General features: G+C 47.4%; 1 protein-coding gene across 1 annotated transcript in view; it reads right to left on the bottom strand.

Annotated features, from left to right (window-relative positions):
• Positions 1–2,284: 2,284 nt before the first annotated feature.
• The window catches only part of ARPC1A (actin related protein 2/3 complex subunit 1A), a 41,445-nt gene continuing 19,803 nt past the window's right edge, over positions 2,285–23,926 (bottom strand). Inside the window, exons 5-10 of the mRNA XM_003278056.2 lie at positions 20,189–20,296; positions 14,792–15,004; positions 10,159–10,234; positions 8,814–9,007; positions 4,932–5,022; positions 2,285–2,658 (exon numbers count right to left, since the gene is read on the bottom strand). Of these exons, the coding sequence (XP_003278104.1) occupies positions 2,620–2,658; positions 4,932–5,022; positions 8,814–9,007; positions 10,159–10,234; positions 14,792–15,004; positions 20,189–20,296 (721 nt within the window). The 3' untranslated portion in view covers positions 2,285–2,619. The remainder of the gene's footprint in view (positions 2,659–4,931; positions 5,023–8,813; positions 9,008–10,158; positions 10,235–14,791; positions 15,005–20,188; positions 20,297–23,926) is intronic.

Here is a 23,926-nt window from a genome sequence, read left to right as displayed (position 1 = left end):
GCTGAGGAAGCAGAATCATTTGAACCTGGAGGGTGGAGGTTGCAGTGAGCCGAGATCGTGCCACTGTACTCCAGCCTGGGTGACAGAGTGAAACTCCGTCTCCAAAAAAAAAAAAAAAAAAAAAGAGACCAGCCTGGGCAACACCAGCCTGTCTCTATTATAATTTAAAAATGTTTTTATTTAAAAAAAGAAAAAAAACCAGCAAAATAACTCTGTGGCTATTAAGTTCTTAGAGGCAAAGTAAGTCAATTTTGTGGGTTTTTTTTTTTTTTTGAGACGGAGTCGCGCTCTGTCGCCCAGGATAGAGTGCAGTGGCGCAATCTCGGCTCACTGCAAGCTCTGCCTCCTGGGTTCATGCCATTCTCCTGCCTCAGCCTCCCGAGTAGCTGGGACTACAGGCGCCTGCCACCACACCTGGCTAATTTTTTGTATTTTTAGTAGAGACCGGGGTTTCACTGTGTTAGCCAGGATGGTCTCAATCTCCTGACCTCGTGATCCGCCCGCCTTGGCCTCCCAAAGTGCTGGGATTACAGGCATGAGCCACCACGCCTGGCCTTTTTTTTTTTTTTTTTTTTGGAGACAGTGTCTTCCTCTATCCCCCAGGCTGGAGTGCAGTGGCATGATTTCAGCTCACTGCAACCTCTGCCTCCTGGGTTCAAGCGATTCTCCTGCCTTAGCCTCCCGAGTAGCTGGGATTACAGGCACCCACCACTACGCCCGGCTAATTTTTTGTTTTTTTTTTTTTTTTGAGACGGAATTCCACTCTTGTTGCCCAGGCTGGAGTGCAATGACATGATGTTGGCTCACCGTAACCTCTGCCTCCTGGGTTCAAGTGATTCTGCTGCCTCAGCCTCCCAAGTAGCTGGGATTACAGGCACGTGCCACCATGCCTGGCTAATTTTGTATTTTTAATAGAGACGGGGTTTCCCCATGTTGGTTAGGCTGGTTTCAAACTCTGGACCTCAGGTGATCTGCCCGCCTCGGCCTCCCAAAGTGCTGGGATTGCAGGCGTGAGCCACCCGTGCCTGGCTAAAAGAGAAATCTTTAGCTAATTCCTGCTTTATGTCTCCCCTTCACAGAGCCTTGCCAATGCACTATGTATACAAACATGTGTACCCAAAGGAACTCCTGCCACTGGGGGCCCAGAGACGACACTGTAGGGACCAGGCAGGGCCATAAGGCCAGCACCCCTGGTGCTAGGTAGGATTCCCTCTTGGAGTGAGGGCTTCCCATGAGTCACCAAGAGGGCCAAATTACCTTCTCTTGAGCACATCATGTGCCTTGGGAAGCACCGTTACCAGCATTCTAGAAGGGAGCCATGAGATCAAGGATGTGGCCAGGCTCAGGCTACTCTTTACTTATTTTGCTTTTCATTTATACTTGTACCTCTTAAGATACTCTGCCATGGAATGTCAAACTTCACGTCTCATCATGATGAGAGTAGCTCAGTGTGGGCACAATCATCTCTAAGCCAAGATGCTGACTTTCCCCTTTCCCGCCCCCTTGCACACCGCCTGCAGCGTACCCTTGGCAGGTGCACTGCTAACAGTGGGCTGCCGTGCTGTGGGCACCGGGCCCCGGGGCCTCCCAGGGCAGGCTCCCATTCGGGCTTGGCTGCTTAGTGGAGGTGGGCTTTTCTGTTGCTCACATGCAAGATGGGAACGGTGTACCTCTGACAGGACTTGGCTGTGTGTCCCTTCCGAATCTCATGTTGAAATGCGATCCTCAGTGTTGGGGTGGGGCCTGGTGGGCGGTGTTTGGGTCATGGGGCGGATCCCTCATGAATGGCTTGGTGCTCCCTGGCAGGAATGAGTGTCTTCTCACTCTGTGACCTGGTTGTTTCAAGGAGCCTGGTCCTCCCCACTCTCTCTTGCATCCTCTCCCGCCATGGGACACACCTGTTTCCCCTTCGCCTTCTGCCATGAGTAAAACCTTCCTGAGGCTTCCCCAAAAGCAGATGCAGGAACCATGCTTCTTGTCCAACCGGCAGAACTGTGTGCCAAATAAATCTTTTTTCTTAGACAAATTACCCAGCCTCAGGTATTCCTTTATTGCAACACAAAACAGACCGACACAACCTACCTTGCAGAAGTACTGCAATGTTCAGAAACGGTTCTCTCTCACCCCTCACTAAATGGTGCTTTTTGGTTCAAGGTTGTATAGAATGGTGCAATTTAAGAAACCAAGGATCTAAGATTTTGCCTAAAAAAAGCCGAATCGAATGAAGAATTCACTCATATTTTTCTACTAAAAATTGAAATACTACAAGGAAACAAAGCCAAAACCACATTCAGTTCTTTTATTTAATTTTCTAGTGGACAATTTACATATCTCCCTCACCTTGTCTTTTAAGTTAGTGTGACAATTTTCCATAATAAACTACTTAAAGAGAAGCTTTGGTCAAGAATGGAATGAAATCGCAAAAAAACAAACAAACAAAAATTACTGCCTTAAAAAAACCAACACTTTCACCAATTTGATATTCAAACAAAACCACACGGCATTGGCGTGATATGTGTTTTCAGTGTTTCCTTGGGGCTGGCTTCCTCGCCATCGCGCCACGGCACAGCTGCGGTCGGCAACAGTTTGTCATGCTGGATGGCGGAGGCTCACTCAGCTTCACATTATCCGGAGGCCCTGGATGGAAGACTCGAGGGTCTTGGAAAAGGTGGGAAGAGCACTGATGTCACTGAGGAGTGTCCACCCCGAGGTAGGTATCACACCACTCCCTCCTCCTCCAGGAAGGTGCTGCCTGTCCCCACCCTGAACCTGGCCCTGCCCCACCTGAAACAGGATCTCCCAGGACTCACCCCCGCAGAGACACTCCAGGCCAGGGCTCCCCCTGCTGGCTCCTCCAGGCCAGGTGTGCCTTTTCCCCACTGCCTCACACACAGGCTCTGGGCACACTCCTCACTCCTTTGTGTGGTGGTTTTTTTTTTTTTTTTTGAGATAGGGTCTTGCTCTGTTGCCCCAGGCTGGAGTGCAGTGGTGTGACCACAGCTCACTGCAGCCTCCAACTCCTGGGCTCGAGTGATCCTCCTGCCTCAGCTTCTCAAGTAGCTGGGACTAAAGGCATGCATCACTGCACCTGGTTTTTAAAAATATATATATGTATATTTTTAAATAGAGACAGGGTCTCACTATGTTGCCCAGGCTGGTCTCGAACTCCTATGCTCAGGACAGGGAAGCAGGGAGGAGAAACAAGCCTCAGCTTCCCAAAGTGCTGGGATTACAGGAGTGGGTCAGCATGCCTGGCTGCACCTGGCTTTTTTATAGAGATGGGGTCACGCTATGTTGCCCAAACTGGTCTCAAACTTCTGGCCTCAAGCAATTCTCCCACCTCAGCCTCCCAAAGTGCTGGGATGACAGGCATGAGCCACTGCGCCTGGCTACCTAGAGCTCTTTTTTCTAGTTCCATCCGTGCTTTCGGAGGACCACACCATGGGCAGCGCCTCAAAGGCAGTGTGTGCTCTCTGAAGCCCAGGGTTGCCCTGGGTGTGCTGCACTTGCAACTTAGGATGCTCACCTGTGCTTTGTCAACTCACAGTCCCCTCCCCTCCAAAACCCATCGCAGCTCAGGATGCCGCTCAGGTGCAACCTTTTCCCTGCAGTCCACGCATCCCCCCAGATTCCTCTGTGTGAAAATAGAGGCACTGGCTTCTCTTCTGAGCTCTGCCAAATTCCCTACCCAGCCCCCGTGTCCACCTCTCTCTTCTACCAGACAGGCTCGTTCGGATTGGATATTCTCAGTGCTCAGCACCATGCATGGCACTCAGGAGATACTTAGTAAATGTTTATTAAATTAATTAGTGTCAGCCATAAATATATATCTATATGGTTAAACCTGGGCTGGTGTCCAATAGGGCCTGTTTCCAAAACAGCACTCCATTTCTCCCCAGTGAATAAATGGACATCTAGAAGTAAAAATTTCGGTTCACTGAGAATGTGTGGTTCTTCTGCGGATGACTTTTAGGTTTTAAAGAGATCTCCGGCTGGGTGCAGTGGCTCACGCCTGTAATCCCAGCACTTTGGGAGGCTGAGGCAGGTGGATCACCTGAGGTTGGGAGTTCGAGACCAGCATGTCCAACATGGAGAAACCCCATCTCTACTAAAAACACAAAATTAGCTGGGCGTGGTGGCACATGCCTGTAATCCCAGCTACTTGGGAGGCTGAGGCAGGAGAATCGCTTGAACCCCAGAGGCGGAGGTTGTGGTAAGCCGAGATTCCGCCATTGCACTCCAGCCTGGGCAATAAGAGCGAAACTGTCTCAAAAAAAAAAAAAAGAAGAGAGAGAGATCTCCAAGGCTGGCGCAGTGGCTCACACCTGTAATCCCACCACTTTGGGAGGCCAAGGTGGGCAGATCACATGAGGCCAGGAGTTCAAGACCAGCTTGGCCAACATGGTGAAACCCTGTCTGTACTAAAAATACAAAAATAGCCAGGTGTTGTAGTGTGCTCCTGTAATCCCAACTACTTGGGAGACTGAGGCAGGAGAATCGCTCCAACCCGGGAGGCAGAGGTTGCAGTGAGCCAATATTGCACCACTGCACTGCAGCCTGGGCGATAGAACAAGACTCCGTCTCAAAAAGAAAGAAAAAAAAAACAAGAGAGAGAATTCCAGTTTAATATCTTACATTAGGACATTAAACTGTATACTAGATTTAACATTTTGTTTCAAGAAATGAGAAACATTCTTCTCACAAGAGTTTTGTAAAAATATTCGCCGGGCGTGGTGGTGCATGCCTGCTGTCCCAGCTGCTTGGGAGGCTGAGGTGGGAGGGCTGCTGGAGGCAAGGAGTTGGTGGCTGCAGTGAGCCATGATTGTGCCACTGTACTCCAGCCTGGGTGACAGAGAAGGAGCCTATCTCTTAAAAAAAAAAAAAAAAAAGTTTTAACACAAACAAAATTTGTTCTGTTAGGTAGAAAATACCTTGAAATCCCAAATTGTCATGGCTCCATCGATGCCAGTAGTGCAAAATTTGCGACAATCTTGCTTGTCCACCTCATAAATAGAGACTTGACTGAAAAAAAGCAAAGCAAAAGAGATTGTAAGGTATGTAGTGAAAGTGAATACAACATTCCTGACTAATAGTGTACGGGCAGCTTAAGGAAATGAATGATCTTCTTCTTTATTTTTTAAATAGAGACGGGATGGGGGTCTCATTATGTTGCCCAGGCTGGTCTTGAACTCCTGGGCTCAAGTGATCCTCCTGCCTCAGTCTCCCAAAATGCTGGGATTACAGGCATGAGCCACCACGCTCCGCCAGGAAATGAATTATCTTTTAACTCCTGATTATGAACTTATCCACGAACATTAGGCTGCAACAATCTGGCTCAGAAAATACCCCAAAGCATATTATTACCAGATGTCCAGGAAAAACAAAACTGGCAAGGGGAGAAGTTAAGAACTTGCCTTAGTTAGAGTGACCTGGGGAAGCAGGAATGACCCAGCCCACACAGCACTCAAATGCTGGGAACAGGTTGTGGGTAGGACCACAGCCATGGCGAAAACAGTATTTTTGTTTGTTTTTAAATAAACCAGAGACATGATGAAGCATGAGTGAATTCCAACTGCCTCCAAACAAAACCTCTCAAATCAGCCTCCAAGACAGCCAGTGTAGATAAGCCAATAGCCCTCCTTGAGTCTGAAGTGAATCATTATAAATGTTAGCAGCAGACACACCACCAGATTCCAACCAAGCCAAGCACGGTAACAGATAAATGAAACAACTTGTCTTAGCCTAATTATCTGGAAAGCTTTCAAGACAATCATCCATTGCTCAGACAATATTTTGCTTTCTCCTTTGAGATGTCTAGAACTTACCCCCTCTTCCCTGACGCTGGGAAGGGGATGGCAAACTATGGCACACACTGCCTATTCCTGTACAGCCTGTGAGCTTAAAAAAAAAAAAAAAGGCCAGGTGCAGTGGCTCACGCCGGTAATCCCAGCACTCTGGGAGGCCGAGGTGGGCGGATCACGAGGTCAGGAGATTGAGACCATCCTGACTAACACAGTGAAACCCCGTCTCTACTACAAGATACAAAAAAAAAATTAGCCAGGCATGGTGGCGGGCACCTGTAGTCCCAGCTACCCGGGAGGCTGAGGCGGGAGAATGGTGTGAACCCAGGAGGCGGAGCTTGCAGTGAGCCAAGACTGTGCCACTGCACTCCAGCCTGGGCAACAGAGACTCCGTCTCAAAAAAAAAAAGGGAGGGTTTTACATTTTTATTTTATTTATTTATTTATTTATTTATTGAGATGGAGTCTCACTCTGTCACTCAGGCTGGAGTGCAGTGGCACGATCTCGGCTCACTGCAACCTCTACCTCCCAGGTTCAAGCAATTCTCCTGCCTCAGCCTCCCGAGCAGCTGGGATTACAAGCGCCTGCCACCAGGCTGGCGAATTTTTGTATTTTTAGTAGAGACGGGGTTTCACCATGTTGGTCAGGCTGGTCTTGACCTCCTGACCTCAAGTGATCCGCCCACCTCAGCCTCCCAAAGTGCTGGGATTACAGGTGTGAGCCTCCGCACTCGACCCGGCTTTTACATCTTTAAATAGCTGGAAAAAAATTAAAAGGACACTATTATCTCATGAAGTGAAAATTACGTGAAATTCAAATTTGAGTGTCTATAAAGTTTGATGGGAACACAGCCACCTGATTTGTTTACATCGTCTGTGCCTGCTTTCCTGCCACAACCAGAGTTCCGTAGTTGCAAGAGACCTATGGCCTCTCAGAGTCTAAAATATTTACTATCTGGTCCTTTACAAAAAAAGTTAGCTGACACAGCTTTAGTGCAAAGAGCACCTAATTTCTGCAAATAAAAGTAGACTAATCAGCAAGGGTTTGTCTTTTCATTTTTCACCTAGAAGTATCAGAGAGGCAATGAGAGCTGTTTCTTTCCTTAGCACTTGGTCTGTATAGAAACGTAAGAGAAACTCACAAGAAGTAACTCGGAGTCATTCAAGACAGAGAAACCTAAAGAATGGAGAAAAGGTGAGTTTTGCTATAGAAGGAGAAACCTGAACAATGTGGAGAAAAGGTAAGTTTTGCTCTGCCTTCAGGTTCTTTTTTTTTTTTTTTTTTTGAGATAGGATCTTGCAATGTAGCCCAGGCTGAAGTACAGTGGCACAATCACAGCTCACTCCTCCCAAGTAGCTGGGACTACAGGTGCGTGCCAACACAGCTAGCTAACTTTTAAAAATTTTTTTGTAGAGATGGGGTCTTGCTATGTTGCCCAGGATGGTACTGAACTGCTGGCCTCAAGTGATCCTCCTGCCTTGGCTTCCCAAAATGCTAGCATTACAGGTGTGAGCCATGGTGCCAGACCTCTGGTTCTCATTTTTCAATAGAGTATTTGCAGCCTATTTTACATATAGCTGCCCCTTCTCCGCTGAAGATAAAGCACAACCTGCATTTCATCGTAATTCTCTCAAACAGGAAGTCTAGAGGTTTCCGTTACTCCTGCCACCATCAATACCACAATAAGATTCTCAACATAAAAGGCTTCTCAGTAAGGGAAAAGCCCATGGGACCGAACTCTGAACACAGTAATTTAAAATATCAAGCACATATTTCTCCTCCAGGCACTTTTTTTTTTTTTTTTGAGACGGAATCTCACTCTGTCACCCAGGCTGGAGTGGAGTGCAGTGGCTCAATCTTGGCTCACTGCAACCTCCACCTGCCCGGTTCAAGCAATTCTCCTGCCTCAGCCTGCCGAGTAGCTGGGATTACAGGTGTGCACCACCACGCCAAGCTAATTTTTGTATTTTTTAGTAGAGATGGGGTTTTGCCATGTTGGCAAGGCTGGTCTCGAACTCCTGACCTCAAGTGATCTGCCTGCCTCAGCCTCCCAAAGTGCTGGGATTAAAGGTGTGAGCCATCATGCCCAGCCTCTCCTCTAGACCTTAACAATCAAACTTTCAGGCCAGGCACGGTGGCTTATGCCTGTAATTCCAGCAATTTGGGAGGCTGAGGTGGGTGGATCACCTGAGGTCAGGAGTTTGAAACCAGGCTGGCCAACAGGGTGAAACTCCATCTCTACTAAAAATACAAAAAATTAGCCAGGTATGGTGGCACACACCTGTAATCCCAGCTTCTTGGGAGGCTGAGGCAGGAGAATTGCTTGAACCCGGGAGGCAGAGGTTGCAGTGAGCCGAGATCGTGGCATTGCACTCCAGCCTGGTCAACAGAGCGAGACTCTGTCTCAAAAAAAAAAAAAAAAAATCAAACTTTCTGGACAAAACACAGTTCTGTTGTCTTACATAATTACATATACCTGATGAAAACCCAGTCGAGACACTCCTCAGCTTTGTCATCATGATGCTAAGAAATTCTGTTCCTTTAATTAAATAATCTTCTTATTTGTATCCATTACTTGAAACGACAGCTACAGTTACCTTTTCCAACAGGCTGTAACTTCGCTTTCTGTTATGTGTGCACTATTGTGGGAACACAGCATTCAGGAAAGTCTCCTTTTGTTCTCGAGTAGCTGAGAAAGGGTACCCTAGGAAGCAGTTGCCCTGAGGCCCCACCACCTCAGACTGCAACAAGGTCTGCACTGCTCCTGCTGGCTGCTGCCTTGTAATCTGCACCTTGAAGGACAGAATGACCAGGTGGTGGCGACTCTCTCCCTACCACGAGCTGGAAATGAGAGCCTGGCGGTCGGGAAGATACAGACTTCTTGCTGCGCTTGTCCCTGAAAGAATGTCTGGGCCTGCAGGGCATAGAGCTTTTGTAGGAACCCAGTAAGGAAACAGCGAGGGGCAGGAGGGCACCTTGTCACCTGACCACCTCTCTACAGATGGCACCTACGTGATGCTATTCTGGTGCAGCGTCTCCAAGGCCGTGTTGCGGTCCTCAGTCGTGGCTCTCTTGTCCATGTTGCGGAAGCGTTCCATGGCAGACATGTTGCGTTGGATGCTCTGTTTTGGAATGTCTAACTTGGAGACGAAGGTCAGGCAGCCGCGGTCATCGTAGTTAAAGAGCATTGGGCAGCAGTCATGGCCCTGAAACAAGACTCAGTCAGTCCCTGGAAGATGCACTGCCCACTGCCCACCTCCTTGTCAGAGTGTTCACCATGACAGGCCTCTCTTACTCTTTTTTGTTTTCTTTTTTTGAGACTGAGTCTTGCTCTGTTGCCCAGGCTAGAGTGCAGTGGCACAATCTCAGCTCACCGCAACCGCTGCTTCCCCGGTTCAAGTAATTCTCCTGCCTCAGCCTCCCAAGTAGCTGGGATTACAGGCCTGTGCCACCATGCCTGGCTAATTTTTGTGTTTTTAGTAGAGACGGGGTTTCACCGTGTTGGCCAGGCTGGTCTTGAACTCCTGACCTCAAGTGAACCACCTGCCTTGGCCTCCCAGTGTTGGGACTACAGGCGTGAGCCATTGCGCCCCACCCCCCTCTTACTCTTAAAAGTGAGCGGCCAGGCACAGTGGCTCATGGCCGGACACGGTGGCTCACACCTGTAATCCCAGCACTTTAGGAGGCCGAGGTGGGCAGATCACGAGGTCAGGAGATTGAGACCATCCTGGCTAACATGGTGAAACCCCATCTCTACTAAAAATAAAAAAAATTAGCCCGGCGAGGTGGCGGGAGCCTGTAGTTTCAGCTACTTGGGAGGCTGAGGCAGGAGAATGGCGTGAACCCGGGAGGCGGGGCTTGCAGTGAGCCAAAATCATGCCACTGCACTCCAGCCTGGGTGATAGAGCAAGACAGTCTCCAAAAAAAAAAAAAAAAAGTGAGCTCTGAGGCCAAGCACAGTGGCTCATGCCCGCACTTTGGGAGGCCAAGGTGGGTGGATCACCTGAGGGTGGGAGTTGGAGACTGGCCTGACCAACATGGAGAAACCCTGTCTCTACTAAAAATACAAAATTAGCCGGGTATGGGGGTGCACGCCTATATTCCCAGTTCATCAGGAGGCTGAGGCGGGAGAATCGCTTGAACCTGGGAGGCAGAGGTTGCGGTGAGTCAAGATCACCCACTGCACTCCAGCCTGGGCAACAAGAGCAAAACTCCATCTTAAAAAAAAAAAAAAAAGGGAGCTCTGTTTCTTCTAAAAAACTGTTCTGCTTTGTGCTAGGGTGACAGAGCACACATTGTTCCCTGTCTGAGCATCACATACAGTGCACCCCCAGGGAGAATGAAGAAAAATACTCACAGCAGCCACGACGCTGTTCTCTGAGACAAATGACACACTCAGGAGCGGCAGGAACTCCGTCTTCAGAGTTGAGACCCTGAACACAAGAACGTTTGTTATCCCAAGATGCAACAGACTATTAGCTTCTTTACAGACACAGATGATGACAAAGGACCCATTCTCACAGGGGCTTCTGCAGTATCAACGGGCACTTATGTTGAAAAGGAGCCCCTGACCTCAACTTGCAGGCCTCTTGAGACAGGGGTGGCTCTGGCTGGGCTCCTGCTCTAGCCTGTGCTCTGCCTGCTTCTGAGGCCCCGTCCACTCATGACAAACTGGTTCCCAAAGCCCAGTCTTTGCACCACGCCCTTCCACTCCCAGCACAGCTCTAAAGGGATCACCCCCATGATCCCACAGTCCACTTTCCCGGGCCACTTCAGCCTAAAGCGGCTTCTCCCTGCTCTTAGCTCCTAGAGCTCTTCCTGTTACTATGACTTGGCAGCAAACACCTGTGCTAGGACCTTCTCCTTGCCTGTGCTCACCAGAGCTCCGAGAGGGCTGTGACCACACAGATCTGTGCTGACCGCCAGGCACTGTGTCAGGAACTAGAGCTACCAAGATGAACCAAACGGTCTTAGCCAGGAGCTCACACTCGAATGGGCTATGTGTGTGTATGTGTGCCTGCAGGGACATGTGTGTGCAGTTATTTGCTTTTGAATGTGGCAAAGAGATTACACAGATATGGCAGGCAAACACACTGGTTGATGAGTTAGGAGCACCTCACTTCATGCAAGAAACGATGCATTCAAAAGCTGACTGTGGCTGGGCATGGTGGCTCACACCTGCAATCTCAGCACTTTGAGGGGCTGAGGCGGAAGGATTGCTGGAGGCAGGAGTTTGAGATCAGCCTGGACAACATAGTGAGACCCAGTCTCTACGAAAAATTAAAAAAAAAAAAATTAGCCTAGCATGATGGTGCACGTCTGTGGCTCCAGCTACTTGAGAGGCTGAGGTGGGAGGAGCACTTGAGCTCGGGAGTTCCAGCCTGGGCGACAGAGTGTCTCTCTAAATTTAAAAAAAAAAAAAAAAGCTAACTGTATATGTCTCAGGACACCCTTCATAAAGTTGGCATTGAATTGAAGAACTAATGTGTCATCTTAAGCCCTTAGTGCGGTATACCTGACTTTTACTACATGAGATATTTATGTTGGAGAAGCGGAAGGGTGGAGCATGTAATCTGACTTGCAGGACTGGAAAAGGGAAAGAAGTCAATACGAGGGTAGACAGGGACTTGTAATAAGCGTATGCTAAGAACTTACTGTGTCACAATAAACCATATAAAAATCAAGTAACACTGGCATCAAAATACAAAAGTATTATCAAGTATCAAAAGGCAAATTACCAAATGTGTACAAAAACCTATAAAACGTATAATATAATCTTATTCCTGGGCCGGGCGCGGTGGCTCACGCCTGTAATTCCAGCACTTTGGGAGGCCGAGGCAGGTGGATCACGAGGTCAGGAGATCGAGACCATCCTGGCTAACATAGTGAAACCCCGTCTCTACTAAAAATACAAAAAATTAGCCGGGCGTGGTGGCGGGCACCTGTAGTCCCAGCTGCTCCGGATGCTGAGGCAGGAGAATGGCGTGAACCCGGGAGGCGGAGCTTGCAGTGAGCCGAGATCGCGCCACTGCACTCCAGCCTGGGCAACAGAGCGAGACTCCGTCTCAAAAAAAAAAAAAAAAAATTTTATTTCTGTTGAAAATGAAAAGATATATAAGTGCCTGTTTATGTAGGGAAATTTTCTGAAAGACTACATTTTATAATGGAGGGGACAATCTTTCTTTTTTTACTTTTTTTTTTTGAGATGGAGTCTCGCTCTGTCGCCCAGCCTGGAGTGCAGTGGCGCGATCTCGGCTCACGGCAAGCTTTGCCTCCCGGGTTCACGCCATTGTCCTGCCTCAGCCACCCGAGTAGCTGGGACTACAGGCGCCCGCCACCATGCCTGGCTAATTTTTGTATTTTTTGTAGAGACAGGGTTTCACCGTGTTAGCCAGGATGGTCTCGATCTCCTGACCTTGTGATCCGCCTGCCTCGGCCTCCCAAAGTGCTGGGATTACAGGCGTGAGCCACTGTGCCCGGACTTTTTTTTTTTTTTTTTTTGAGACCGAGTCTTGCTCTTGTTGTTGCCCAGGGTGGAGTGCAGTGGTGCGATCTCGGCTCATTGCAACCTCCGCCTGCTGAGTTCAACCAATTCTCCTGCCTCAGCCTCCTGAGTAGCTGGGATTACAGGTGCATGCCACCACACCTGGCTAATTTTTGTACTTTTAGTAGAGACGGGGTTTCTCCATGTTGGCCAGGCTGGTCTCGAACTCCTCACCTGAGGTGATCCACCCGCCTCGGCCTCCCAAAGTGCTGGGATTACAGGTGTGAGCCACTGCACCCAGCCTGAGGGGATAATCTTTAAAAAAATATGTAAAACTAGCTAAAAAATGCACATTTAATCCTGTTAGGAAAAACATATCATGTCTGAAATATCATGCTGTTTACACTGGGTGACTCTTACTGACCTGACAGGGAGTAAAGGTCACCCAGTGTGATTGATTTTTGATACCCAAGTGGCCATGTCCATCACAAAACCTTTAATGGTGAGTTCCCTTTAGCTATCAATGGAAAAGGATTCACCAGGGAAGAACAAAGATTTATAAAAGAAGAAGGATTCCAATCTTCTCTCTTCCTCCAACATATACTGAACAAAATGAACTCTGATGTCTGGCCAGGTACTTTATGGCTGAACAGACACGCCACTCACACAGAAGCCACCGTAATTCAAGTCCTTCCAGCCACAGCAGAGAAGTGGCATCAATGCTTTTTAAGCCTTACTGAATGGAAGGCTCAAATTAATGAAGTCATCATTCGCTGACTTCCCCCAGTAAGAATATATCTCCTATTTAATTTAAGGCCGGTGAATGGCACTTACATTTTGTAAGGAATTCAGAGTAACAGACTAAACTAGCCTTTTTTTTTTTTTTGAGATGGAGTCTTGCTCTGTTGCCCAGGCTGGAGTGCAACGGCATGATCTCGGTTCACTGCAACCTTCACCTCTTGGGTTCAAGTGATTCTCCTGCCTCAGCCTCCCGAGTAGCTGGGACTACAGGCACCCGCCACCATGCTGGGCTAATTTTTGTATTTTTGTGGAGACAGGGTTTCACCATGTTGGCCAGGCTGCTCTCAAGCTCCTGACCTCAAGTGATCCACCCACCTTGGCCTCCCAAAGTGCTGGGATTATAGGTGTGAGCCACTGTGCCCAGCTTAAACTGGCCCTTTTTAAGCGACCCTTATCAGTAGCAAACCAGGAGGGTTCTTGAAAGGAATCATTATCAGTACTTCCATTAAGAATTATTTCTGGAAGACCCAGGTCTTTAAAATTTTCCAACCCGAGAATTTGTATCTGTGCCTGTCACGGTAAAAGCTGACTTGCAGTTGTTTTTTTTTTGAGACAGAGTTTTGCTCTTGTTGCCCAGGCTGGAGTGCAATGGCACAATCTCGGCTCAGCGTAACCTCTTCTTGGGTTCATGAGATTCTCCAGCCTCAGCCTCCCGAGTAGCTGGGATTACAGGCATATGCCACTATGCGGGGCTGATTTTTTTTTTTTTTTTGAGACGGAGTTCTGCATTTGTTGCCCAGGCTGGAGTGCAGTGGTGCAATCTTGGCTCACTGCAACCTCCGCCTCCCGGGTTCAAGCAATTCTCCTGACTCAGCCTCCTGAGTAGCTGGGATTACAGGCATGTGCCACCATGTCCAGCTAATTTTCTGTATTTTTAGTAGAGATGGGGTTTCTCCATGTTAGTCAGGCTGGTCTCAAACTCCCGACCTCAAGTGATCCACCCGCCTCAGCCTCCCAAAGTGCTGGGATTACAGGTGTGAGCCACTGTGGCTAATTTTTGTATTTTTAGTAAAGACAGGGTTTCACCATGTTGGCCAGGCTGGTCTTCAACTCCTGACCTCAGGTGATCCACCCATGGCCTATCAAAGTACTGGGATTACAGGTGTGAGCCACTGTGCCCGGCAAGGCTGATTTTTGTATTTTTAGTAGAGACGGGGTTTCACCATCTTGGCCAGGCTGGTCTTGAACTCTTGACCTCAGGTGATCTGCCCACAGCCTCTCAAAGTGCTGGGATTATAGGTGTGAGCCACTGAGGCCTGCCTCCCTGCAGTTTTGATTGAGGTCTTTTTTTTTTTTTTTTTTTTTTTGAGACGGAGTCTGGCTCTGTTGCCCAGGCTGGAGTGCAGTGGCATGATCTCGGCTCACTACAACCTCTGCCTCCCAGGTTCAAGCGATTCTCTGCCTCAGCCTTCTGAGTAGCTGGGAGTGCAGGCGCCTGCCACCACACCTGGCTAATTTTTTTATTTTTAGTAGAGACAGGGTTTCACCATCTTGGCCAGGCTGGTCTTGAACTCCTGACCTTGTGATCCACCCACCTCGGCCTCCCAAAGTGCTGGGATTACAGGCGTGAGCCACCACGCCTGGCCTGATTAAGGTTTTTATGTTTGTCCCCTGTGCTAACACCCCAGGAAGGGCAGTCCTGGTTCAGCTGGTGAGAGATCCCACCCCTTGTTCCCCACCTTCCAAATGAAAGGCAAATACTCACTGCACACTTTTTGAGGCATCAGCAACAGACACGGTGCTGTCGTGGCTGACCCAGGCCAGGCGGCTCCCACTAGCAGAGAAGCTGACTCCGTGGACCCAGCCACCAGTGCCACTGCCACCAAACTCTGACATCAGCTGCCCAAAAGGCATCTTGCTGCCCCAGGGTGTGCTGGCTGGCTTTTCATCCACTTCTTTAATGTAGGCAGAAAACACTCTGTTCAAAGAGCAGAGAGAAAAGGAAAAAGCAAATGAAAATATATGTATATAGAAACAGGCCATAGGCAGCTGCCACAAGGAATCTCAGAATGCAAAGAGGTTGACTCATTAAAAATAAAACATGAGCTGGGCACGGTGGCTCAGGCCTGTAATCCTAGCACTTTGGGAGGCCTAGGTGGGTGGATCACCTGAGGTCGGGAGTTCGAGACCAGCCTGACCAACATGGAGAAACCCCGTCTCTACTAAAAATACACAATTAGCCAAGCGTGGTGGCGCATGCCTGTAATCCCAGCTACTCAGGAGAATCGCGTGAACCCGGAAGGTGGAGGTTGCAGTGAGCCGAGATCGCGCGCCATTGCACTCCAGCCTGGGCAACAAGAGTGAAACTCCATCTCAATAAATAAATAAATAAATAAATAAATAAATAAATAAATAAATAAAGCCGGGCGCGGTGGCTCACGCCTGTAATCCCAGCACTTTGGGAGGCCGAGGTGGGCGGATCATGAGGTCAGGAGATCGAGACCATCCTGGCTAATACAGTGAAACCTCGTCTCTACTAAAAATACAGAAAATTAGCCAGGTGTGGTGGCAGGTTCCTGTAGTCCCAGCTACTCGGGAGGCTGAGGCAGGAGAATGGCGTGAACCCAGAAGGCAGAGCTTGCAGTGAGCCAAGATCGTGCCACTGCACTCCAGGCTGAGCGACAGAGCGAGACACCGTCTCAAAAATAAAATAAAAAATATGGCCGGGCACGGTGGCTCACGCTTGTAATCCCAGCACTTTGGGAGGCTGAGGCGGGCGGATCACGAGGTCAGGAGATCGAGACCACGGTGAAACCCTGTCTCTACTAAAAAAATACAAAAAATTAGCCAGGCGTGGTGGCAGGCACCTGTAGTCCCAGCTACTTGGAGAGGCTGAGGCAGGAGAATGGCGTGAACCCGGGAGGCGGAGCTTGCAGTGAGCCAAGATCGCGCCACTGCACTCCAGCCTGGGTGACAGAGCGAGACTCCATCTCAAAAAATAAAAAATAAAATAAATAAAATAAAATAAAATAAAATATAAAAACAAATCATGATAGGTAAGTTCAGATATTCAAACCTCTCAAGTAACAGAATTATTGTTAGAGCTATCTACAGGCCAACCCAAGTTTGGCAAATCCATATTCTAGTATATATATATATATATTTGGGGGACAACGTTTTGCTCTTGTTGCCCAGACTGCAGTGCAATGGCATGATCTTGGCTCACCGCAACCTCTGCGTCCTGGGTTCAAGCGATTCTCCTGCCCTCAGCCGCCCAAGTAGCTGGGATTACAGGCATGTGCCACCACACCTGGCTAATTTTGTATTTTTAGTAGAGACGGGGTTTCACCATGTTGACCAGGCTGGTCTTGAACCCCTGACCTCAGGTGATTCACCTGCCTTGGCCTCCCAAAGTGCTGGGATTACAGGCATGAGGCACCACGCCTGAGCCCCCCCAACTTTTTTTTTTTTTAAGAGACGGGGGTCTGGCTCTGTTGCCCGGGATGGAGTGTAGTGATATGATCAAAGCTCACTGCAGCCAACTCCTGGGCTCAAGTGATCCTCCTGCCTCAGCCTCTTGAGTAGCTGGGACTACAGGTTCATATTATGCCCAGCTAATATTTTAAAATTTTTTGTAGAGATGGGGTCTTGCTGTGTTGCCCAGGCTGGTCTTAAACTCCTGGGATCAGGCAATGCTCCTGCCTCAGCCTCCCAAAGTGCCGGGATTACAGATGTGTGCCACTGCGCCTAGCTAATCATACTCTAGATACTATCAAAGCACCTACTGTGTGTCAGGCTCTGGGTGCCAGGTTCTGAAGTAGTGACCACAAAAGACCTGTCCTCATGGACTGCACATTCTGGGGAGATCTTGCTGTCCCATCCCTCTCTTGCCCACATGAGACCTTGCTAAATGGCCACAGCATTCTTTCCTGTCCACTTTACCATCACTCTCAACACAGTACTCCAGGAAGCCTGCACAGTCAACGGTGGGAGAGCGGAAACTATTTGCCAACCCACAACAAACTAATGGTGTTGACCCTTTTAAAAACACACCCCAAGAGAAAGCCAAGGGAGGCCGGTGACAAGGAGTGGGCAGGCTCCCTGGACCCTCAGGCCCACTGTCCAGTCTCTGTGGCAGGAATAGCTTAAGATGGAGGCGGGTCCTTTATAGGTGGTGTCGCCAGTTTCCACTAACTCACTCTTTTATCTAATTCCACACGCTGTGTGTGAGGATGTTCTGGCCCAGAGTTAAGGGCAAAGGGGAACGGCTGGAAGTCTACCCTTTAGGGCCCTTTTGCCCTCCAATGTGATTTCTACTTTGCACACCTTCTTCTCTTCAAAAAACTGCTGAACCTAAAGGCTCCCTAGAAAAACCGAGGTATCCCCCCTACCACCCCAAATGACAATGGCAGTACAGAGGCTCTGGAAGATGCCTGGCAGAGGACTGTGAGTTATGTGAGGTTATATGATGAGACAGTAGAAACACTGTGCTTTAAATCTGCATCATGACAGCGGCTGCTTTAGTCTTAGAAGGCCAAGAAAGAACCAGTGGCTCTCAGCCACCAACTCGGGAACACGAATGGGACAGACCCATACCCACAGGACTGGGCCAGTTGCAGTGGCTCATGCCTGTAATCCCAGCACTTTGGGAGGCCGAGGCAGGTGGATGGGTCGAGGCCAGGAGTTCGAGACCAGCCTGGCCAACATGGTGAAACCCCATCTCTACTAAAATACAAAAAAAAAAATTAGCCAGGCATGGTGGTGCACACCTGCAATCCCAGCTGCTTGGGAGGCTGAGGCATGAGAATCACTTGAACCTGGGAGGCAGAGGTTGCGGTGAGCCAAGATCACACCACTGCACTCCAGCTTTTGTGACAGAGAAACTCGGGGAAATTAATATTAACAAAATAACTGCAACCTATTTTCACAACCATCAAAGAATCCAGGTGGTGCGGGTTACTGCCACCTAGTTCTATTTTCCAATGACTCTGGTTAAGAAATCACAAGTAACACAGGTCCAGAATATAATGTGCCTTGACACTCCCGTGACCTCCATCCTCTCTGCCAAACTCAAACACATCTCTCTCTCTTTTTTTTTAAGCTTTGAGTATTCCTGGATATAAGCCACTAGCCTGGTTTTCTGGGAATTCTCCACAGTTACTGAAGAAAGTGTATCCCAGCTGAGTGTAGTGGCTCATCCCTGTAAGCCCAGCACTTTGGGAGGCCAAGGCAAAAGGATCCTTTGAGCCCAGGAGTTTGAGACCAGCCTGGGCAACATAGTGAGACCTCATCTCTACAAAAAATAAACAAAATCGGCCAGGCATGGTGGCTCATGCCTGTGGTCCCAGCTACTCAGGAGGCTGAGGTGGGAGGATTGCTTGAGTCCGGGAGATTGAAGCTGCAGGGAGCTATGATCGTACCACCACACTCCAGCCTGGGTGACACAGCAAGACCTTGTCTCAAAAAAAAAAAAAAAAAAAAAAAAAAGTGCACCTCATCTCCCAACCTACCATATAGTCAACACGAAGCAACATTTATTTGCTTTGCTTTCCTTTCAGCTAAAGGGAAAAAAGCATATTCTTGAGAAAGAACAACTTTAAAAAGCAATTACATGGAATTCCATGGTATGATCCTTAAAGTTCTTAGCAAAGTGGCTGCATTTCTTCTAGCTTCAAGCTAATGACAAAATAAAAAGCTTTAACTGAAAGAACAGCACAATAACAGCTTAGCAGTACACTGTTTAGCTATGTTTTATTAATCGTTTCACTTTGGAATTTGCAGAGACTGCTGCCTGGAATATGAAATGAGAAAAATATTGTTGTCAAGAAAGACAGGGAGAAAGGGAGAGACAGAAAGAGATGGTGAGAAAGAGACAGAGACAGAGTACATGCTAATCCTCCCCTCTAAACCACAGATATTCTTACACTTAAGGAAATCTTTGCTGGCCCCACCATTGCCTCTCCCTCCTACCCCACTTCCAAGTGGATTTCTTTTTACCTCAGTGACTTATGAACTTGTTCTTTTAATCACCACGCTTGAGCTCCTTTTCTAGATCACAAGCTGCTTCCATTTTTTTGTTTTTTTTTTGCTTTTTGAGACGGAGTCTCACTCTGTCGCCCAGGCTGGAGTGCAGTGGTGTGATTTCAGCTCACTGCAACCTCCACCTCCCGGGTTCAAATGATTCTCATGCCCTAGCCTCCTAAGTAGCTGGGATTACAGGCGTATGTGACCACACCAGGCTAACTTTTATTTATTTATTTATTTATTTATTTTGAGACGGAGTCTCGCTCTGTCACCCAAGCTGGAGTGCAGTGGTGTGATCTCGGCTCACTGCAAGCTCCGCCTCCCAAGTTCACACCATTCTCCTGCCTCAGCCTCCCAAGTAGGTGGGACTACAGGCACCCGCCACCATGCCTGGCTAATTTTTTGTATTTTTTAGTAGAGATGGGTTTTCACTGTGTTAGCCAGGATGGTCTCGATCTCCTGACCTTGTGATCCGTCCACCTCAGCCTCCCAAAGTGCTGGGATTACAGGCGTGAGCTACTGCGCCTGGCCTCTTTTGTATTTTTAGTAGACATGGGGTTTCACCATGTTGGCCAAGTTGGTCTTGAACTTCCGACCTCAGGTGATCCGCCCACCTCGGCCTCCCAAAGTGCTGGGATTACAGGTGTGAGCCACAGCACCGGGCCTCATTTTTGAGTCCCTCACAGTGCCTAGTGCAGTACCTTGCAAAGAAAAGGAACCTTACAGGCCAGGCACACTGGCTCATGCCTGTAATCCCAGCACTTTAGGAGGCCAAGGAGGGAGGATCACTTGAGGCCAGGAGTTCAAGGCCAGGAGTTCAAGACCAACCTGGGCAACATAGCAAGACCCCATCTCTACAAAGAATAAAAACAATTTTTAAAAAATCAGCCAGGTGTGGTGGCATATGCCTGTAGTCCCAACTACTCTGGAGGCTGAGGCTGGAGGATCGCTTGAGCCCAGGAATTGGAGGCTGCAGTGAGCTATGATGGTGCCACTGCACTCCAGCCTGGGTGAGAGTGAGACCCTGTCTCAAAACAACAACAACAACAAAACAAAAAACAAAGAAAGAGAACCCAAAATTATTTGTTGAAGGATGAAGAATGCACGGCTAAGTCTATCAGTTCTCACTGGTTCCCACCTGCATTTGAAGTCACATGATCCTGCTGCCAGCAAAACGTTGTTGGGATGCCAATCCAAGCTGAGGACTGTGGAGCGAATCGGCTTTTTAATGTGCTTGCTCACCCACCTATGAGAGGGGAAAACTGTTTCAGTTTATCCACTCAACTAGCATCCCCAAATGACCTACAAATGTATGTCGGGTGAAAACACCTAAGTATGCCACACTTTTCCACAATTAAAAAAAAAACTATGAAACAATTCAGAATATTATCTTTTTCAGAATAAACTTTTTCAGATAGGTTTCTGTAAAAAAAGATTCTATAGAAAAGTAACAGAGCATTCAACGTTCTTCTGTCAGTCACCAGGCCTTCTGCCAGAGACAAGGTTTTTTGAGACCGGGTTATGATTTGAGACAGGCTAATTTTTGTATTTTTTGTAGAGATGAGATTTCTCCATGTTGCCCAGGCTGGTCTCAAACTCTTGGGCTCAAGCGATCTACCGGCCTCAGCCTCCCAAAGTGCTGGGATTACAGGCATGAGCCACTGCGCCCAGCTGACAAGGTGCATTTCTAAAGGACAGAAAGGAAAAGAACCATGAACAGGCCCTTCTCCACTCCTGGCCTTGATGTTCTCAGCACAACAGCTGGTTTTCAGCGGTCCTCATTAGTAAGCATATATATTGATTAACTCAGTTACTTTTTCGTGAGATTTTGGATTACATATGACGTTAACCTCTGAGGTAAAAACTGAAGTTTGAAAATACTTCAATTTTTATCATGAATATTCCGTGATTTGCTATCCCATTTTTGGTGAATTTGGGGTTGTAAGACAGCTTAATATCCTTCCCAAGTCTCCGTGAATCTGCAAATTCTTTTTATTTCTTTCATCGAAAAATCACAACCAAGAAATTAGAAGAACCTCATGTTGGGGATTAGCCTCTAATTCTCTAGCACCATCCAAAAGAGATGATTTATGTCTAGGACCAGTCAGTATTTTGGCTTAACTAATTCATTTCTGCCCCCAAACTGCTGTTTAAAAACCAATCATGTCTGGTTGCTCAACAGTTGAGAGACTAAATATTGAACCAATGCCTTTCCTTGAATGCTAAATTACCTTTCTATAGAATCACTTTCTTTTTTTTTTTTGAAACGGAGTTTCGCTCTTGTTGTCCAGGCTGGAGTGCAATGGCACGATCTCAGCTCACCGCAACCTCCACCTCACGGGGTCAAACGAGAATCACTTTCTTTTATTTATTTATTTTTTTGAGACAGAGTCTTACTGTCGCCCAGGCTGGAGTGCAGTGGCAAGATCTTAGCTCACTGCAACCTCCGCCTCCTGTGTTCAAGCAATTCTTGTGCCTCAGCCTCCCGATAGCTGGGATTATAGGCTCGCGCCACCACGCCTGGCTAATTTTTGTAATTTTAGAAGAGATTAGCCTTCACTGTGTTGGCCAGGCTGGTCTCAAACTCCTGGTCTCAGGCGATCCACCTGCCTTAGCCTCCCGAAGTGCTAGGATTATAGGCATGAGCCACCACGCCTGGCTACAGAATCACTTTCTAAGTATCCTATCTGAAGAAGTTCATTCTGAAAAAGACAGCCAGGTGCAGAGGCTTGCAACTATACTCCCAGCACTTTGGGAGACCAAAGCAGGAGGATTGCTTGAGTACAGGAATTTGAGATCAGCCTGGGCAACAAAGGGAGAACCTGTCTCCACAAATAATCAAAAAATTAGCCAGGTGTGGTGGTGCAAACCTGTAGTCCCAACTACTTGGGAGGCTGAAGTGGCAAGACTGCTGGATCCCAGGAGTTGGAGACTGCAGTGAGCCGTGTTTGTACCACTGCATTCCAGACTGGGTGACAGAGAGAAACTCTGTCTCAAAAAACAAATAAATAAATAAAATAAAAAACCAAAATCCCCCACAAAGTCTCTAGAAAAGGAGAAAAAGACAGTATATTGAATTGTTTCATAATGTATATATATTTTTTGAGACAGAGTCTTGCTGTGTTGCCCAGGCTGGAGTGCAGTGGCATCGTCTTGGCTCACTGCAACCTCCACCTCCCTGGTTCAAGCGATTCTCCTGCCTCAGACTCCCAAGTAGCTGGGAGTATAGGCATGAGCCACCATGCCTGGCTAATATTTTGTATTTTTAGCAGAGATGGGGTTTCTCCATGTTGGCCAGGCTGGTTTCGAACTCTTGACTTCATGATCCGCCTGCCTTGGCCTCGCAAAGTGCTGGGATTGCAGGCGTAAGCTACCGTGCCTGGCCTTTATAATGTAATTTGTTTAATTAAGGAAAAGATAGCAAGCAAAATAATTAGTTCATATGGCTGAATTATAAGCTTCTGAGAAGTTGTTTTAAAGTACTCCTACGAAATATGAAATAATTGTTCTACAGCTGAAAAACTGCCCTAAACATATAGCTTGTTCAAAGACAATACCTTGTACCATAATAAAGTCCAATTTACCTATACTTGAGCCTAATTCTCAACGAATAAAAATGTAAACAATTACTGAGGTTGAAGCTTAACTTGGAAGAATAGTTTCCTGTAGAAATCTGTAAGATTGCAAGGAGTACCAGCTGACATAAAGTTTAGCCTTGAAAGAATATTAATGAAATTAGTTTCCTATCTCATTACAATGAAACTTCCAAATCATTTCTAGCAGGTAACATTTTGTTAGCCTTGATTTCACATTTGAAAGAAAACTGTATGTTTCAAATTCGTAACTCAATTTTTTTTTTTTTTTTTTTTTTTGAGACGGAGTTTCACTCTTGATGCCCAGGCTGGAGTGCAATGGCATGATCTCGGCTCACCGCAACCTCTGCCTCCTGGGTTCAAGAGATTCTCCTGCCTCAGTCTCCCAGGTAGCTGGGATTACAGGCATGTGCCACCACACTCCGTTAATTTTTTTGTATTTTTAGTAGAGACAGGGTTTATCCATGTTGGTCAGGCTGGTCTCGAACTCCCGACCTCAGGCGATCCACCTGCCTTGGCCTCCCAAAGTGCTGGGGTTACAGGCATGAGCCACTGCACCCACCCCACAACTCAGTTTTACCGCAAATTCCCAATCTCTTTTCGAAGAATAAAATTTCCGAAGTTTTACTAAATTACAAAGGTAACATGATAATCCCTTTCTTTCAATTTCAGCAGAATAAAAATAACAAAATGGCTACAAAGAGTCATGTGTACTCTGCTATTTTTAGTAGAAACACAAACACTGCCAGTTTAGTACTAAATGACAACTTTATGTTGAAGGATATTTACTAGTCATGCTGAACACATGCCAGATAGAATAATAATTATTATTTTCTTTTTGAGATGGAGTCTCACTTTGCCACCCAGCCTGGAGTGCAGTGGCACAATATCGGCTCACTGCAACCTCCGCCCCCTGAGTTCAAATGATTCTCCTGCCTCCTCCCGAGTAGTTGGGATTACAGGTGCCTGCCACTGTGCCCGATTAATTTTTGTATTTTTAGTAGAGATGGGGTTTCACCATCTTGGCCAGGCTGGAGAATAACTGTTTCCTTATCAAAATAAACAGAAAGGAATAGTTAAAATAAGTTTTGGCCATAAAATAAATCTGTGTTTTGACTGGGTCAGCAAGAAGTGATTTATTTAAAAAATGTGCAATAGCCTGATTAGACTTCTAAGATTCTGGTGAGTTTTGACTTCAACAGTTTAAACAAGTAAAATATTACACCAAGACACAGATTTGGTTGGCAAATAAGCTTTAAAGAAAGGAGAACATTGGCTAGACA

This window comes from Nomascus leucogenys, chromosome 17 (assembly GCF_006542625.1).
Source record: "Nomascus leucogenys isolate Asia chromosome 17, Asia_NLE_v1, whole genome shotgun sequence".
Taxonomy (NCBI): Eukaryota; Metazoa; Chordata; class Mammalia; order Primates; family Hylobatidae; genus Nomascus; species Nomascus leucogenys.
Note: the sequence above shows the minus strand (reverse complement) of the source record. Positions and strands in the feature narration are given on the sequence as shown.